The sequence below is a fragment of the Sinohyriopsis cumingii genome, chromosome 9, assembly GCF_028554795.1.
Source record: "Sinohyriopsis cumingii isolate HCF-2022 chromosome 9, ASM2855479v2, whole genome shotgun sequence".
NCBI classification, from domain to species: Eukaryota; Metazoa; Mollusca; class Bivalvia; order Unionida; family Unionidae; genus Sinohyriopsis; species Sinohyriopsis cumingii.
Genome location: NC_142969.1, coordinates 38,665,868 through 38,685,440, shown reverse-complemented (window position 1 = coordinate 38,685,440; position 19,573 = coordinate 38,665,868). Strand labels below are relative to the sequence as shown.

General features: G+C 34.6%; 1 protein-coding gene across 1 annotated transcript in view; it reads right to left on the bottom strand.

The window, feature by feature from the left end:
• The window catches only part of LOC149791589 (xanthine dehydrogenase/oxidase-like), a 123,789-nt gene that overhangs the window by 28,513 nt on the left and 75,703 nt on the right, over nucleotides 1–19,573 (bottom strand). The window contains exons 23-27 of the mRNA XM_089970142.1: nucleotides 18,248–18,439; nucleotides 13,597–13,742; nucleotides 12,407–12,488; nucleotides 4,797–4,892; nucleotides 843–971 (exon numbers count right to left, since the gene is read on the bottom strand). Of these exons, the coding sequence (XP_089826268.1) occupies nucleotides 843–971; nucleotides 4,797–4,892; nucleotides 12,407–12,488; nucleotides 13,597–13,742; nucleotides 18,248–18,439 (645 nt within the window). The remainder of the gene's footprint in view (nucleotides 1–842; nucleotides 972–4,796; nucleotides 4,893–12,406; nucleotides 12,489–13,596; nucleotides 13,743–18,247; nucleotides 18,440–19,573) is intronic.

Here is a 19,573-nt window from a genome sequence, read left to right as displayed (position 1 = left end):
TGGTATGTTTTTGGTATGACTCGGCTGGGTATCAAACCCACAACTTCCCGCATCCGAGGCAGACGCTCTTACCACTAGGCCATCGGAGCGGTGTGGTATACTGTCAGGTCATAAAATGTATACAGTGTGGTATACTGTCAGGTCATAAAAAATATACAGTGTGGTATACTGTCAGGTCATAAAATATATACAGTGTGGTATACTGTCAGGTCATAAAAAATATACAGTGTGGTATACTCTCAGGTCATAAAAAATATACAGTGTGGTATACTGTCAGGTCATAAAACAATGCAATACAAAGTTGTATACTGGCATTTCTAAGTGACAAGTAATGTCACATATCATAAATATGTCCTCAGAATGTTATGTAATGAGATATAACAATGTCACATAGCAGCATCAGAATGTTATACAAGGATGTATATCATAATGTTATACAGCAGCTTCAAACTGTAATCAGAATGTTATACAGTGGGACAGAACATTAAGTAATGTTATAAAGCAGCATCAAAATGTTCTACAGTGGCAGCACTGAATGTCATTAGAATGTTATAGTGAGATATAACACCAAAAATGCCACATAGCTGCATTAAAATGTTATCAGTAGGATATAACATGAAATAATGTCACGTTGCTGCATCAAAATCAAAATGTTAAACAGTGGGATAAAACATGAAGCAATATCACACAGCTGCATCAAAATGTAATGTCATAACAACAGGTTATACCATGTGATATACCAGGTAATACAAAGTTAAAAATCTTTGCATCTTTGTGATAAATAGACTCTCAAACTTGCGTTCATCAGGCAAAGCATTTACTAACAAAATATATCAAATTACCAAAACAGCTGTTCCGAAGACATCAGTGCCACTACTTCCACCAGTGTGCGCAACATTAGGACAGACGTTGGAATCAGCTTCTGTGATTATGATCCTTTTCAGTGGTATTTCTAGTGCTCTTGAGGCAATCTGGATCAAAGGAAACTGGCTATTATAAATAATACAATAAATATTTCTCTTACATTTATTAATACAGGGTTTATTGGCACAACAGCCCAATACTGATAATTTAGCACAGAGGAAAATTTACTCAATAAAAAGGTTGTGGAATGTACTGTACAACCAATTCTCATCAACTTAAGCTTTCTCCTAGCAATGCCATATTTGATATGAAAATCATTCATACTTTAAGAAAAGAATTTTAAAAAATAATTGACTGCTCCAGTGGTCTCGTGGTTCGAGTGTCCACTTCACATAGGGATTTCACAGGTTTTAACCCCAGCCAAGTCATACCAAAGACTTATTATTATGGTACTAACAGCTGACTCGCTTGGTGCTCAGCATTAAGAGGTTAGTGTTGGGCCTGGTTGGCATCGTGTCAGGATAATGTAATCTGGTGAGACATAATGCTAAATGTCTGAGGCATGATGCCCCAGTGCTAGACATCAGGGTCTATGTTGTTTGTAACTGGACTTGACCTATAAGTTAGTATATAAAGGTACCTTAGGGCCATATGCAAGTGCAGCTGGCCAGGCAAATTAGCATAAATTAGCATATTTTGCATAAACTTAAACTTTTTTTTACCAAGCAGTTGTATTTAGTTACAAATTAATTTTGAATACTGCAAATATAATTATATTTCTTATGATCATTTAATCAGGTTTGACATGTGCCTGATAAAGTGTCATCCAAAATGGGCTGCTGTAAACAATATCAGGGCCAAATCCACATTATTTTGTTACTTACTAGGATATGTTCATGTGTTATGCACACAGACTCCTTTTGAAAGACTGTGAATCATCCAAACATTTTCAGGACAGCAACTGTTTTCTATCTAAATTGTATGTAATCTCTAAATATTTTCTTGTTTGTTGAGTCACTGTGTTTTATGTTTACTGACCCTTTCTAATAAATGTCTTGCCTGGGTGATGGCATCCCACCCAAAGTTTCCGTGACTGATATATCAATAACGTAGCAAAATAAATTGTAGGCTACAATATCAAGACTTCCTATTTTGATCAATAAGTGATCTAATATCAGCACAATGTCTTGTACATAATGTCAGCTATAGTGTAAACCTAACCCCATTTTAGTTGCAGTTTTAGATGTCAACTTGGATAACGTTTAACACAGCACACATTCATTAGCTATAAGGTACTGACCATTGCATGTTTGGTTGTGGTGGGGGGATGTAAGTTTCTTTTGAGCGAGATATTTTATTTTATCACAAGATTATTAATTTTATTTTAAACACTATAATGGGCATAACAGGGTGTTATTTTTACATATTTATCAGAGCACAATATTTTTTCCAGCTACTGACAGACAATTCTCTTTCAACAAAGTGTCAGTAGGGCACTGCCCTAGAACACTAAATTGCTGGTACCTAGTATAATTGCAGTATGCTGTGTAACAAATCATGGAATGTTCAGAAACACCATGGTATACTGCTGTACCAAAACCTTTCATGCCACCCAGCTCTAACACTGAACATTCCTTTCTATGTAGAAGTACTATTATATCAATAATATATTGACAACAATCAGGAATTCATTGTGTTTAGCTTTATTCTTTGAAATCATTATTCTTGAAATCTGCTTCTGAACCTATCACTGTCCACAAGTCAAAAGCCAGACTTGACAGGATGAAAATCAGATACTGAGTAATACTGGAGTTACAGTCAGTATGACAATTATTAGAAGCACAATTCATGCATCAGTAATTAACTTGATTAACCTCTACAACTGAGATCTTACCTGAAATGCACGCAGTCCACTCATCTGATTCTGATACTGACTGTACAATACACTGTAAATCTGCTGAGAGTTCTCATACTCAATGACTACAATACACAGTAAACCTGCTGACAGTTCCCATACTCAATGACTACAATACACTGTCAATCAGCTGAAAGTTCCCATACTCAATGACTACAATACACAGTAAACCTGCTGACAGTTCCCATACTCAATGACTACAATACACTGTCAATCAGCTGAGAGTTCCCATACTCAATGACTAAAATACACTGTCAATCTGCTGAGATTTCCCATATTCAATGACTACAATACACTTTAAACCTGCTGAGAGTTCCCATACTCAATGACTACAATACACTGTAAACCTGCTGAGAGTTCCCATACTCAATGACTACAATACACCGTAAACCTGCTGAAAGTAGCCTATCATAGTATATAATGTATAGTCATTAATATGGAATATTTACTGAATATAATTATGTAATCAAACTTCCAGCTGCACTGAATGGGCTTCCCTGTAGATCAGGTTGTATACAGCAAGGTCAAATCTATGTTAAAACATACAATGTAGGTTACAATGACCTTCTTAAGTTGTAAGGGCATAGTACTAACAGAGATGCATTGAATTATCAAGTTTCAAGACTTCGAAGAATGTGTATATGTGTGATTTACATTTTTTAGTGATGTCTGGCACTGAGGCATCATGCCTCAGATATGTAGCATCATGTTTCACACTGTCACATTATCCTGACACCAGGCTGACCAGTCCTAACACTAACTTCTTAATGCTGACTGAAAAGTGAGACAGTGCAAGTCCCATTTTATAAGTCTTTTATATGACCTGACTAGGGTTCGAACCTGTGACCTCCCACATCCAAGGCAGATGCAATAACCAATTAGGCAACAAGAGTTGTGGACTTTGAAGAAAAACTGCACCTTACAAATGGACTTTAAACACAAATTTTAAACAGATATAGGTCACAGTTACCTCTTTTTGCAATAAAAGTGTAGTACTTATCAAGATGCATCTCTTACCAAGTTTACAGCATGCCCAAAGTTCAAGTTGTAATAAACTGATGTAAAAACTTAATGGAAGCAAGCAAAAGAATAATACAGGTCACAACAAACTTCTTTTTTGTATCTGTGTGGTACTAATAGAGAGGCACATTATATCATCAATACATAATTCAAGTGTGAACAATGCTTGAGAAATGAACATTAAATCCAAATTTTACTCAAGTCGGTGAATAATGAACATAACAACCAACATCTTGAATGATCATCAAGATGCATCCTCAACCAAGTTTCATGATTCTAGATAGGACAGTATATAGCATGTAAAACATATACATGGTCATAAGCATATGAAATGTAGGTCACAGTCACATTCCATTTCTTGTATAGGTGAATTACTATTAATAAATAATGCATAAAATCATCTTGTTTAATGACTGTAGCATGAACAGTTAAAAAAAAATGATGAAAATTAGTGACTCATGAAAATCTGGGTCAAATTGACCTACTTTTGTTATGTGAGTGTAGTACTTATCAAGATGAATTCCCCCCTCACAAAATTTCATGATTCCATGTATGATAATATGTATACTGGATTTTAAAAAAAATGGTAGAAAGCAAAACATATAAACTTACCCTAAACCAGTCAAATGTAAAATATGGACCACAGTGACACTGACTGGCTTTAATCAAAAAGTGTGGTACTAAAAGAGTTGTATACAATAATCCTGTTTAATCATTTTAGCATGAACAATGCAGGAGAAAAAATATAAAACATAAAACTGAACCCAAGACAATAAAGTGTGGAAAATGGGTCAGTGTGACCTACTTTTGTGAGTAATATCTATTACTCACCAAGATGAATCCCATCACCAAGTTTCTTGAATCCAGGTATCACTCTGTATATATATATCACAAACACATATTATTTAATCAATATTCCTATTATTCATTTATAAATGCAGCATTCATACATTTGTGGAAACTCATAAACAAGCATGTTTTCTGACAGCATTAATACCTGTGCTAACTTAGTGTTTATTCCTTGACCCATTTCGATCCCTCCATGACACACAAGGACTGATCCATCTAGGTAAATGCTCACCATGGCAATTCCCTGAAGAATAGTGGTAGATGGGAATTAAAAAATTCTGAGTAGAGTAGATATTACCAATTTACTTTACATTCCTCAAAACAATAGTACAATCCCAATATTTGCAAAAATTGTTTCTTGTTTACGTTACATAAATGCAATATTCACTATCGTAAACAATCACCTCGACATTGATTACATTCAAGACAGGTCAGCATCACATTTTCTCATGTACGAACAAACTTACTATTAATTCTGTCTACAATAACATTAATGTGTTACAGCTCGCACAATGATTATTTTGCTCTTGTTTACATATCATTATAAATTCAGCATCGAGATCAAAGTCGTGTTTATATTTTTGTCACATTGTTTATAACCAATTATATATTTCTTACTATATCATTGCCATTACCAGTAGTTTGATTATTATTTTCTGCAAAGTCTATGACAAGTCTACGTAGCTGAGATATTCTTCTGACTCGAGACACAGCGAGATAAACTAAGTTTGACAATTCGATATGATCATCAACAATCCAAACTTTTGAATCAGAAACAGTTAATCATTGTGATGAATGAATCATCATTGCGTATCCTAGCGTCCATGGAGTTTTGTCCACAGTTAATGTGCTCTCAACAATACTGACAGGAACTAAGACAATATCATTTAATACAAGATTTTGTTTTTCTGACAATCCTGGTATATCAACGTTGATATCTGCCATCACGTATTAACTGGTTGATAACGCAATGTAGATTTGAAAGGATTATTATGCAATGTTTTTTTAATATAAAAATCTGTTTTTGATGAGATTTTCACTATTTTAGTACCATTTACCCCATCAATTTAATGAAATCAGATTTTTTATTCAGAATTAGACAATATTTTTTTAAGCTGATCAATTTTAATGCAGGAATGTATATAATTCATAATCTGATCATAATAATATGTTCTTGCTGCAGTTCATTTAATTGTTCCGGCATCAACAAAAAAAATCTTCGTTCCTGTGTTCATCAATAAGTATATTAACACTAAATTGTTCTCTATTGACTGGGGGCTGTGTCATTATTCTTCTGATGGCGTTTTAAAGTACCTCCTCTTTGTTATGTATGAAAACTCTCACATGTTGGTAAATTATGATACCTCTTAACTAAATAATTAATTCTGACACACTCTAAAAAAATATCTAATAAGGATTTTACGAATAGATCAATATTTAAAAATTCTCAATGTAAGTCAATTAAGTGTCCAGATTGGTCAGTGAGTTTGAAATGTATTCTTGATAATAAATTATTATGACATCGTAGATAAACAGGATTAATCGGTTCTTGTACAATCAAATATCCAGTAGGTACTTAAGGTGTAAAAGTATATAAAATATCTCCTTGTTGAGCTTGACTTTTCAAGATCTGTTTGATAGCTGCCATCAATTGCATCACATACAAGAATGACTGTAATTGTTGATGTGACATTTACAATTCCTGGTAAAATATGTCTGCCACCACCATAAGGATCATTGTTATGTCTGATAAAAGATGCTGGTGGGGCAATTTTTCTCCATGACTTAACAATTTTAAAGTTTTCATCAATAATTCATTTTAGTTCCTCTTTATTAAATTTTGGTACTACAAATGTAAAATCACCTCGTCTATTATACTCTTCTTCTGTTATTTTATTATTGATAAATGGTTTTTTAGGGCGGGGAAAAGAAATAATATGTTTATATACTTCTTCAGTAAAAGTTTTATTAACATAATCATAATCTGATTCTACTCGATTTAGATGTTGTATTGACTCAATGAGCTGTTGTTTTATATCATTATAGTATTGTGATAATGACAAAAACAGATTTCGTATTTTGTTGATTGATTGATTGATCTCGGAATTAATGGGATCGGAATACATTTTATAAACGTCCATGTATCTTAACTCATCATTAAAAGCATAAATATTATATACACCATCAGTTCCATTCTACGGGAAAATATTTAGATATTTTGGAGATATTGTTGAGATATTGTTGAGATATTGTTGTGATATTGTTGAGATATTGTTGAGATATTGTTGAGATATTGTTGAGATATTGTTGAGATATTGTTGTTCTCATTTGTTAGAAATTAATCTAACTTTGGTTCTAGTGGTCCATGATACTCTGGTGCTATTTCAGGCCAACCTAAAACAGATCTAACTGGTTAATATCTACAATGTAAACTGGAGAATATATTTTAATTGCAACTGATAAAGTTGGTTTGTAAACTTTTATAGCTATTTTGGGTTCTTTTCCAGTTATAGATTTTATTCTGCACTGGAATTCATCGTTGATTTGTTTGATCTGATAACTCCCCATTGGAATTCTGACAACATTCTAGTCTGGTGTTCCATCATCTTTATTTTTGTTTGCAAATACAAGTGAATTATTTTTGTTGTAATCCACCAAATGATTTTGATCTGATATTCGGCCAATTTGCTGGATTTACAGTTGGAAAATTAACATTAAATTCTGGATTAGTTGAGCTCACTGATATCATCGTAGTTTTTGATGAAGTTGTGTTCGTTAGTTTGTTGAAGTAACTCACCTGACGATGTCAGTGGAGCTGACATTCTTATTTAAATCCTGATTTTCTAAATCAATCACAGTCATTGCTTCTTCATAAATTTTAATCATCTCCGTGAACTCACAATCTGATATTTTTCCATCACTAAGGCTTGGAGTCATTACTGGCATCCACAACGAAAGTTTTGTCAGCATTACTTTACCTATATCACCTGATACGAGGTATATAGGGACACTGATAACCGAAACTTGATAAATCCAATCCTGAGGATTGCTATGATAACAAACACCAGCCGATACTCCATACATGCAGCATAGGAAGCAGGTATGAAGTAAATGGGCATAATAGTTGAGTATATTTAAGTACTGACAGAAATTGGTAGTCAAAAGATGTGAATGCATGAAACTTAGCAATGGCACTTGAATTGGAAGTATACGGGCATAATAGTTGAGTACATTTAAGTACTGACACAAATTGGGGGTCAAAAGCAAAGCTGTAAATGCATAAAATCTGGCAATGGCAATAACATTAGCCGATTTGATAAAGGACCCCTAGAACAGAGCTGGAATGGTATGCTATGCAAGAAATGTCCCAAATGAACAACATGGTGGAAGGAGGGGAGGCGGGTGGTTCTTTCTGCAAATAATGTTAAAACTTAAATGCAGCATCTGCACTGAAAGGAATGCATCTCTACAGGTGTATCAGTTATATGAATGACGCCTAACTGACAATGTTTGATCACATGCTTCAACTCATCTGATTGGTTCAACATGACAACGTTGCTAAATTTAGTAGTTGTTGTTGCTGTAGGGTTTAACGCCATTTTTCAGCACACGATAGGCTATACATGGCGGCCAGTATTAATGGTGGAGGAAGAACTCGGGAAAACCTCGGAAAGAACCACTGACCCACAAGAAGCTACTGGCAAGCTTTCTCACACCCACATAGGCTGAATCCGAGACTTGAACCCACGCAGACAGAGGTGAGATGGTTGTTGTTGTTGTTGTGGGGTTTAATGACATTTTTCAGCACACGATACACTATGCATGGCGGCCAGTATAAATGGTGGAGGAAAAACCCGGGAAAATCCCGGAAAGAACCGCCGACCCACGAGAAGCTACTGGCAAGCTTTCTCACATCCCCACATAGGATGAATCTGAGACTTGAACCCACCCAGACAGAAGTGAGATGGCAGTGATCTGTAACAGAGAGCACTTTAGACCACTCGGCCACTTCGAAATTTAGTTACTAGCTTATTAAGATATATTGGCTGCAATGACATCAAGTCTGGGCAGAGAACCATAGTAGACAAAGAGGGGCCCAGCAAGGAGCCAGAGAAGGATGCATTGTGTATTACTTAAACTACATTTAACCAATTAAATTATAATACATATATATTAAATTAGGCTAAAATGCTTGCTACCAGGCCAACTGCACCAATCGGCTGTAGTTCTACTAATATTGCGACCAGCACCAGCAGTACCGGACCATTTTGGCAACTGCCACTATCATGACTAGCACTTAACAGGAAATCGGTTATTTTATTGAAGATTTAAAATAATTGAGAATTGGAGAATTCATGAATGTTTTGCATGTGGGGTGAAAAAGTCATGAAATTCACGCCAAAATCATGAGGGTTGGCAGCTATGTTAATCGTGCTAGTCTGTCCTTGATTGCCGAGAATGCTTCACCGGCAACATTACCAACTGCACTAGTAATATTTTCACAAACAAAATTAATAGATTTCATTCCTAGTTGTTTTGCAATCAGTATTGCTTTTGAGGCTATCCTTCTGAATAAAGCCATAACAACATCACTGAGTACATCTCCGTAAATCGCTTTGTATGTTGGCAATTGTGAATTTACTACTCTGACCATGACCGGTCCACACTGAGCATTATGTACGATCATTTTATTTATTATTTATTTAATCACTGTGATAATCATCTGCGATTTCATCAATGAGAGACCGATAAACATTGATATCCATGATACCGACTGTAAATAATCTTCGACAAATATCACAGATTTCATTAATAATTTCTGGAGAATTATTTCCAGCATGTTTTCCTCTACTCAGAATTTCTAACCGTTCAACATCAGAAAGAACATTGTGAGGACAAGCAATAAGGCCACTTCCTTGAGTAGAAATACCACTTCTGGTTACAATGGGGTCAGGTGATGGTTGTCTCCTTAGTCATAATCGCTGCTTTCCTAGTGGTACAAGTGGCGTTCCAACACTTTTTTTCATTTCATAAACTGCATCAATAAAATTATCTTATTCTTTTTTAATATTTTTTGCTGATTTGTGGAATATCATTGTACTCATGAAATACCCTAACAACCCACTCGTGTTCTGGAGTGTTATAAAACTCTGGCTTTAGAAACTGACGCCATAGTTGATATCCCACCTTAACAGGATCATTCATAACTTCTATATAGCCTTCCTGAGTAAAGTATCTAGTTTTTAATTCTGGTTTAGATAGATCCTCGACAATATTTTTAACATCTTGAATTTCAGCATGTGTTTTGTCGGCAGACTCCATAGCTTCTTTAATTTGTTTTGGTAATGCTCCGATGACCTGCTGTGATGATGTTGTAGCCTCAGTGATCTTTTTGGTTGGTTCAACAATTGGTCTAAATAACTGCTCTGCACTTTCCACAAATTCAACTTGAGATTCTTGATCTTGTAGTTTTCATTTGACAGAATCACAGACGGGAAGAAATTTCTTTATTAATTCTAATCTTTCTCGCGCTAATCTAGCAGTATAAGACTCCATAGCTGGTGCCATTATTGATATAATAATGATTTAATTACAACAGCAGAGAAGGTGTGACCTCGATGAGACATCATGCGGGTAAACGTGCGTACTTAAAAAAAACACCAACAACAAAAAAACAGTAACTTATAAACTAACCCAATTAGATAAACTCTCAGTCAGTTAGAGGCTTTGGTTTGGTATAATTTACCTTATATTTTTCATTTTCGTAGGAAGCTTTATGCTTGAGTGCTTAGATCCAGTACTGCCTTCACTAACTGATGTTATTAATACCTCTCTCTCATCCGGGGAATTCCCATCATTTTTCAAAACTGCCATTGTACAGCCTCTGCTGAAGAAACCAACACTCGACCATAACGATTTAAAGAACTACTGCCTAGTTTCTAATCTCCCATTCATATAAAAAATCTTAGAAAAGGTTGTTTTATCCCAGCTTGTATCTCATCTAAATTCAAACAGTCTTTTTAGCAACGTACAATCTGCATATCGCCCTTGCCACAGTACTGAAACTACTCTTCTAAAAGTAGATGATGACATTCTCTCTGCGTTGGATAGCGTAAAGATTACAGTCCTCACCCTCCTTGATTTGTCTGCAACATTTGACACAATAAACCATGATATATTACTTCACCGTCTCCAGCATGTATTTGGCATTCATGATACAGCTTTACTGTGGTTCAAGTCCTACTTGGTCAACAGGACACAAATTGTATCTGCAAATGGAATACACTCCAGCCCAGTTGATCTATGTTGTGGTGTTCCACAGGGGTCTGTTCTTGGACCTGTTCTCTTCATTCTGTACACTCAGTCGCTCTCAAGTGTCATAGATCATCATCCAGTGTCTCACCAATTGTAAGCTGATTACACCCAAATATACAAATCTAGCCACCCAAATGAAGTTGATGCTACCATCCAAAGTGTAGAGAGGTGCATTTCTGATGTGAAATCATGGATGACATGTAACAAGCTGCAGATGAATGATGATAAAACTGAGGCCATTCTGATTACAACACAAAGACTTTCTCATTCACATCCTTTACCTCAAACAATAAATATCAGCAGCACCAACATTAAATTCACACAATCAGTATGAAACCTAGGTGTTACTCTGGACAGTACTCTCACATTGCACCAACATGTCGTGAACATATGCAAGGATGCATATCTTGAGCTGAGACGTATCAGCTCAATTCACAAATATCTTTCAGTTGATGCCACTAAAACACTTGTGTGTTCATTAGTACTTTCAAGACTGACTACTGTAACTCAATTCTGTCTGGTTCATCTCAATATCTGCTCCAGAAACTTCAAAAAGTTCAAAACACAGCTGCTCGGATATCATACTTAGAGTACCACGATCAGAGCACACCTCCCCACTGCTCTGTACCCTACACTGGCTATCCATTCGATCCAGAATCAAACACAAAATTTGTTCTCTGTGTTACATTTCACTGTCGGACTCTAGTCCAACATATCTATCCGACCTCACCCATGTGTACACACCAGCAAGATACTTATGCTCCTCTTCTGACAATCGTATACTCATTATTCCCACTATGAAAACAAAGTCATATGGACAGCGTTCTTTTGCATACCAGGGCCCAGCAATGTGGAATGAATTGCCCACGGAACTTAGACACAAAGACACAGTGATCACATTCAAGAGGGCTCTCAAAACTCACTTATTTTGACTGCAAGAACAAACTTAAAGACCTAATAATGTTTCCTACCTTAAATATTCTCAGCATGTTTTTTAATGTTTTCTAATTTCATGATGTTTGTTTCTGTAATCATATCATTATATGTTTTTTTGTCTTACAGGTGTTGTCTAATGTTGTAAAGCGCTTAGAGCTTCTAAAGATTATGCGCTATACAAAGTCCTCATTATTATTATTATTATTTTTCAAATATAGCGTTCTAGGAAAAGGTCTGTTCACCCTCTTTGCTGCTCAGAATGAAAACAATATCATTTGAAATCCTGTTTAAACTCAATTAAGTTATATCCATTCATCTGTCATAATTTATATAGGTGAACACAGACTGAGGAAAATCCAATGATTTTCAACAAAATAAGCCTGAAACCTAAATTTTAAAGAGATAATTAATGTGTTCCTGTTAAATATACAAAAGTGAAATTCACATCAAATGACTTTTTATATTTTCTCTTACATTTAACTTATATGTGCAATCAGTATGGCTTACCTGGTACATAAAATTAGGACCTAGTCCTGCAGCCAATTTCACAGGTGTAATCGTTATTCCTCTTTTCTTCCAGCGATGATCTCTATACAAATTTAACAAGAAATTTGCTAATTCTTCATAACTTTAAATAGCTAATTCTAACCAGGAAATATCAGAAGATATTTGTGGACAAAACATATGGGCATTCAAACATTTGTCTTGGCATTGGTTGAACAAGCTACTATATTTATATCATGTATTTTCAAACTACATGAAAAATATTGGTTAAACGTTTGAATGATTTCTATCAAGAAAGTGACATGTAGCCCTGCATTAAATGAAGCAGCAAAAATACATGAGAAAGAGACATAACTCAGATGCTGGGAAGGAAAACAAAGAAATCCTCAAGAGTGTTTTTCTTTTTGTCTGATTTCATGGTATAATGACTGAAAAAGGTCACATCATGCCATGACCATTCAAATAAAGTGCCATGTATTGAGTCAGCTGATCTAGCCTGGCCTGAGCGGGGCATGAACATGAACCATTCTGGTTGTCAGTCCAGCATGTTAACCAGTGCCCTATGGAGGATCCCAAATCATCTGCTATAAATCACATGTATGTCATCTATGATTGATTTCTGCACGAATCCATAAATTTTAGAAAACTCTGACTGGCAAAGAGAACTGTTTCAATGACTATGGTAATTCTCAAATGTCCCACTATCATGAACATGATTACTCACCAAGTTTAAGCATAAAAATTTCATTAAATTGTCACGAAATATTTTTTATATTGACAGTATACTGGGCATTATCAATTTATGCCCAAAAGCCAATAAGAGAGGCTGATGAAAAAAAATGAAGTCACTCTACAAGGTTTATCATTTTCAGTCCTGTTTAAAAGAAGTATGAAACTAATACAAGTGTCCACCACAACAGAACCACAGTTACTGTAAGTCTACAATCACTACCAGAAAAGTACAAAAGTCATATCCATCCGCAATGGCACAAACACAGATCTGTCATGACATAATGGATTGGCAGATCTGGGCCTATGCAGGTATGTGCCATCAGTACAACAATTGACACAAACCATGATTTGCTGACACATTACGTGATGGCAGATGAGGGTTTTTTGCAGTTGGACATAATTTATAAGTGAGCATATGTGGTCTGTCTCAACATGGTGATACAGGTAAAACAAATATTTACTTGTTAAATTTCTGCACTGTTACTGATCTCTCCTCAAATTTGCTTTTGCTGCGGCACAATTCCCAACACTCACGAATGGTACAGTTTTCCAGAACAAAGTTCCCTGGTGTCGTTTCTCCTTCCTTGTACAGATTAACAGAGCGGACCTGAAACATGGTAAAACTTTGTCCTAAATTTTTAATACTTACTAAGTATATTTCTAAGGGTCAAAACCCTAACATCAGAGATATTTTTTTAGGAAAACTGAGCCTATATTACTGAAATTTACGATGTTAGTAGTGGCACAAAAGTTAAGAAAAAACTTTTGAATGGTTGACAGTGCTTGATGGCAAATCAACACAATAAGGTTATATTTTATCAAGACCATTGGAGTAAAGCGCCTGGTCCATAGAAACACCATGCTGATTTGGATACAATCAGAACCAGGTCCTGCACCCTTCTGGTCACTAATTAGGAACCTAACCAAGCTGCTGTGGTTTCCAAGAAAAATCTTCAGGTTCTATGATTTTCTATTTACTGTTATCAAATCTAACTGTTACAGAATGCACAGATGCCATCAATGTGCATGCTCATTAAATTTTTCTGGTTCTATGATTTTCTATTTACCTTTATCAAATCTGTTACAGAATGCACAGATGCCATCAATGTGCATGCTTATTAAAATCTTCAGGTTCTATGATTTTCTATTTACTGTTATCAAATCTAACTGTTACAGAATGCATAGATGCCATCAATGTGCATGCTTATTAAAATCTTCAGGTTCTATGATTTTCTATTTACTGTTATCAAATCTAACTGTTACAGAATGCCATTAATGTGCATGCTTATCAAGATTGCTAGCATCAGTTTTTGTGGAATCTAGGCAGTCCATCCAGAATATCGAGTATATTGGTTACAAGTACCAATGCTACTGCATCCTCCTAAGAACCTATAATTGTCATATTGATACAAATAAGGTCCAATAATAAGAAATGGTGATTCTATTCCTTCAATTCCAGAACTTTAAATTCCTTAAACAATTTTAGCCACAACCTCCACCACCCCACCACTCATGGACATTAGTCCTTTAGAATTTTTGGCATCTTTATTTTCTCTTCATCTCCAGTGTCATTACTGACCTAATTATTGTCTATTTGAATGGTTTCATGCTGTACTGCAAAACTACATTCTAAATCTCAGTGTACAATTCTGTTACTAAAGTAATTTGTTTCAAACTCCTATTCAAAATGTTGATTTTGCAGAATTTTATCAATATAATTCAGAATGAACAGTTTTCAAACAGATTTTGAAAACATTTAGCAAAATCTCAATTGACCACATTTCAAAGAATGTAATATTTTCTGATGCTGATCCTGAGCTAAGTTAAAATATAGGGTATATATCAATCATGTGATTCTCAAAAAGATAGAACAGCTCTGCAAGAACAAGCATTACAATAACATCGGCTCTTTTCATCTTCATTTTCTTTTCTGGTGATGTTATTTGAAGAATATTCTTTCCAAGTTTGGTTTTTAAACACCATGCATTTGCATACAAATATCATTCAACAGAAGACAGACACCATACATAAGAATACAGACACCTACTACAATAATTATTATGAGCTCAATACATTATACACACACCTCATGCTTAATTGTCCTCTATGTAGATAAATGGTTAAGATATTTGTCATATTACGCACAAGTAATAACAAATCATGACCTCACATAAAGCAAAGGTATAATATTCAAGTCATCTGAATATAATTAAACAATTTTACCAAGTCTCTACAACAAGCATTTTCATTGGTAAAAAATCACATCATGTGACACAGAAAGCATTATGTTATCAGCTCCTAGCACTAGCAAGGAACTAGTTATGCATTAATGCACCCTTATGGCATTATTTGACAATATTTGTAAAGAATATTTAAAACATTGTTCTGCTATATATTTCTTAAGATTAATTTTTATTTTAATAATTATCTGTAATAAGGATTGAACATTATATTTTACTGGATTCATAAAGAAGCTTGAAAATCATTTACACACACATTACACTCACACCACACATTACACATACCTTACAAACAATTACACACATTACACACACATTACACTTACACATTACATATACCTTACAAACAATTACACACATTACAGATACATTACTCACACATTACACATGCCTTACAAACAATTATACACAGTGCACACACATTACACTCACACATTACACATACCTAACAAACAATTACACACATTACACACACATTATACTCACACATTACATATACCTTACAAACAATTACACACATTACAGATACATTACTCACACATTACACATGCCTTACAATTACACACATTACACACACATTACACTCACACATTACACTTACCTTTCAAACAATTACACACATTACACTCACACATTACACATACCTTACAAACAATTACACACACTACACACATATCACAGATGCAAGAACAGAGTCAACTTTAATACAGCCATGCATGCTGCATGTAATCAACTTTAAAGCTTTATGACTTCATCCTGTAAAATATAAAGATGAATTTACATTTCACTTCACTATTCTGCAGTTTTATTGTACAGCAAATTGGTAATTTTATAATTTTACAAAAATAATCTGAAATTGTAAACTGAAATCAACACTTATGCAAGGTTCCCTAGCAATGTATATCTTGCTACAATTATTTTGTCAAAAATGTTAAAAACCTGAAACACATACAAAATGGTTGGAACAAAAAATGTCACAAATTGGTATATTTATTATTTTACAAAATAATCTGAAATCATAAATTGAAATCAACACTTATGCAAGGTTCCCAAGCAATGTATATCTTGCCACAATTATTTTGTTGAAAATGTTAAAAACCTGAAACACTACCAAAATGGTTGGAACAAAAAATGTCACAAATTGGTATATTTATTATTTTACAAAAATAATTTGAAATCAACACTTATGCAAGGTTTCCTAGCTATGTATATCTATCTTGCCACAATTATTTTGTCCGAAATGTTAAAAACCAGATAAATTCCCAAAATGGCTAAAGTGTCACTGCCACACACATCCACAGACTACTAAAATCCCAATACCTGACCTCTATCTGAAACAGTCTGAGTTACAGTTCATAACACTTGCTTACACATAAACGAAGATAGTTGTATCACAGTCTCCAGGTTATCTTTAAAGTTTCTGTAAGGGGGAGAAAGTCAAATACTTTCATTTTTACACTTTGGCATTCAAGGTTGCCTGACTGCCTGAAGTAAGCTAAAAGATCTGGCAAGGTAAATCATTTTTGGGTGTAACTGACAAGCAATAAAAAAATATGTCTGTAGAAACTGTAAATCAAATGATGCAGTTCAGTTTTATCCCACACCATTTTGTCCTTGTACAACCTGTAATAATTACAAGACGTTTGCAGAAATATCCAATTCAAGTGAAGTCCAGTCAATATGTAAATACATGTAACCAAAAATACCATGATCTATTGACTGCATGTCAAACTAAGGTTATATCAAGCATCTCTTGCAATACAACATTAATCTATTTAAACTTATGATTTTAAAAATGATTTTCCATATTTATTTGCAAATGTTTAAATTTTTTCCTATCTGTCAAATGTTTTAATTATTTCCTGTCAAATATTTTAATTATTTCTTGTCTGTCAAATGTTTTAATTATTTCCTGCCTGTCAAATATTTTTATTATTTCCTGTCTGTCAAATGTTCTAATTATTTACTGTCAATTGTTTTAATTATTTCCTGTCAAATGTTTTATTTTCTGCTGTCAAATAGTTTAATTATTTCCTGTCTGTCAAATGTTCTAATTATTTACTGTCAAATGTTTTAATTATTTCCTGTCTGTCAAATGTTCTAATTATTTCCTGTCAAATGTTTTAATTATTTCCTGTCTGTCAAATGTTTTATTTCCTGCTGTCAAATATTTTAATTATTTCCTGTCTGTCATATAAATATTTTAATTATTTCCTGTCTGTCAAATATTTTAATTACTCTCCTGTCAAGTATTTTAATTATTTCCTGTCTGTTAAATGTTCTATAAGTCTTACTATAGGGTATTATGTACAACCAATGAAAGACTGCTATCAGACACATGTGAAATGTCAAAAGATGTTAATGCATGGACTTCATCAAAGCACAATAAAATTTATGGCTGGGAAAAAAGGGGATAGGTTGAGAAGCTGCAAACAGGGAGGATATGAAGGAACCAGTGTAAAAGAGAGTTTCAGTCAAAATAGAAAGAAGAGGACAGGTGGCTCGATTTTGATGTGGAAGAAGATTTTATGAAATATCCTATGTAAGAAGTATGCAGATTGTATTAGCAACAGCTATGGCTTTTGTTTTGTGACTGGAACAAGTTTATATTACAATAATTTCCAATCATTTAGATCATAATTTCAGTTTTTAAAGTTTAATTTCATAATAAGATATAATTTTGCTGACAGAACTAATCTTACATTAAGATACGACCATTATTAATTTAATTATGTACCAGTAAGTTTTGCTGACATTTCTTTTCATTCTGGAACCAATATGGTATGGGCAAGAAGAGCCTGAGATAATTTGTTTAACAAAGCAAGTGGTCTAATAAATTAACAATGAGCCATGCATTTTCAACACTAAGTACCTCATCCTGAGGTTTTCCCAGTGCATTGGCGATTTGGAACATAATGTCCTCCATAATTACTCCTGCCTGGGGGTTTCCAAAACCTCGGAATGCACAGTTTGAAGGGATATTGGTCTTGCAGACATGGCCTGTGAGCTTTAAGTTGGGTATTTTGTATCCTCCTTCAAATCCCAAAATGCACACTATCATCACCTGAAACAGTCAATATTATAAAAGAAACCCATTAGCTATACATGTAAAGCTTCATCAGTGGAAATTGTTCAATATCACAATCATCTGCAATAGTTTTTGTTAAACCAGCAAGTACAATGTATATTCTCACTGATTCTACAATACAATGAAAGCTGATTATATGGAACATTAAAAGGGAACACAAAACTCTGTCAACATGTCATTTACCATATAGGAGCAATATGTGAATAAGTGAAGGGACTTCTGAACAGGTATCCTTGATATGGAGATGGCTGCTATAGTAGACATCACTGTACATATGTAAAGATGGCTGCTATGGTAGGCTTCACTGTACATATGCATTACGTTGGTTGCTATAGTAGACTTCAATGATTACATATAGATGGCTCTTTTGGTAGGCTTCACTGTACATATGTAAAGGTGGCTGCTATGGTAGGCTTCATTGTACATATGTAAAGGTGGCTGCTATGGTAGGCTTCATTGTACATATGTAAAGATGGCTGCTATGGTAGGCTTCATTGTACATATGTAAAGATGGCTGCTATGGTAGGCTTCATTGTACATATGTAAAGGTGGCTGCTATGGTAGGCTTCATTGTACATATGTAAAGATGGCTACTATGGTAGGCTTCATTGTACATATGTAAAGATGGCTGCTATGGTAGGCTTCATTGTACATATGTAAAGATGGCTGCTATGGTAGGCTTCATTGTACATATGTAAAGATGGCTGCTATGGTAGGCTTCATTGAACATATGTAAAGATGGCGGCTATGGTAGGCTTCATTGTACATATGTAAAGGTGGCTGCTATGGTAGACTTCAATGAATATTACATATTGATGGCTCTTTTGGTAGGTTTCACTGGACATATGTAAAGATGGCTGCTATGGTAGGCTTCATTGTACATATGTAAAGGTGGCTGCTATGGTAGGCTTCATTGTACATATGTAAAGATGGCTGCTATGGTAGGCTTCATTGTACATATGTAAAGGTGGCTGCTATGGTAGACTTCAATGAATATTACATATAGATGGCTCTTTTGGTAGGTTTCACTGGACATGTAAAGATGGCTGCTATGGTAGGCTTTATTGTACATATGTAAAGGTGGCTGCTATGGTAGGCTTCATTGTACAT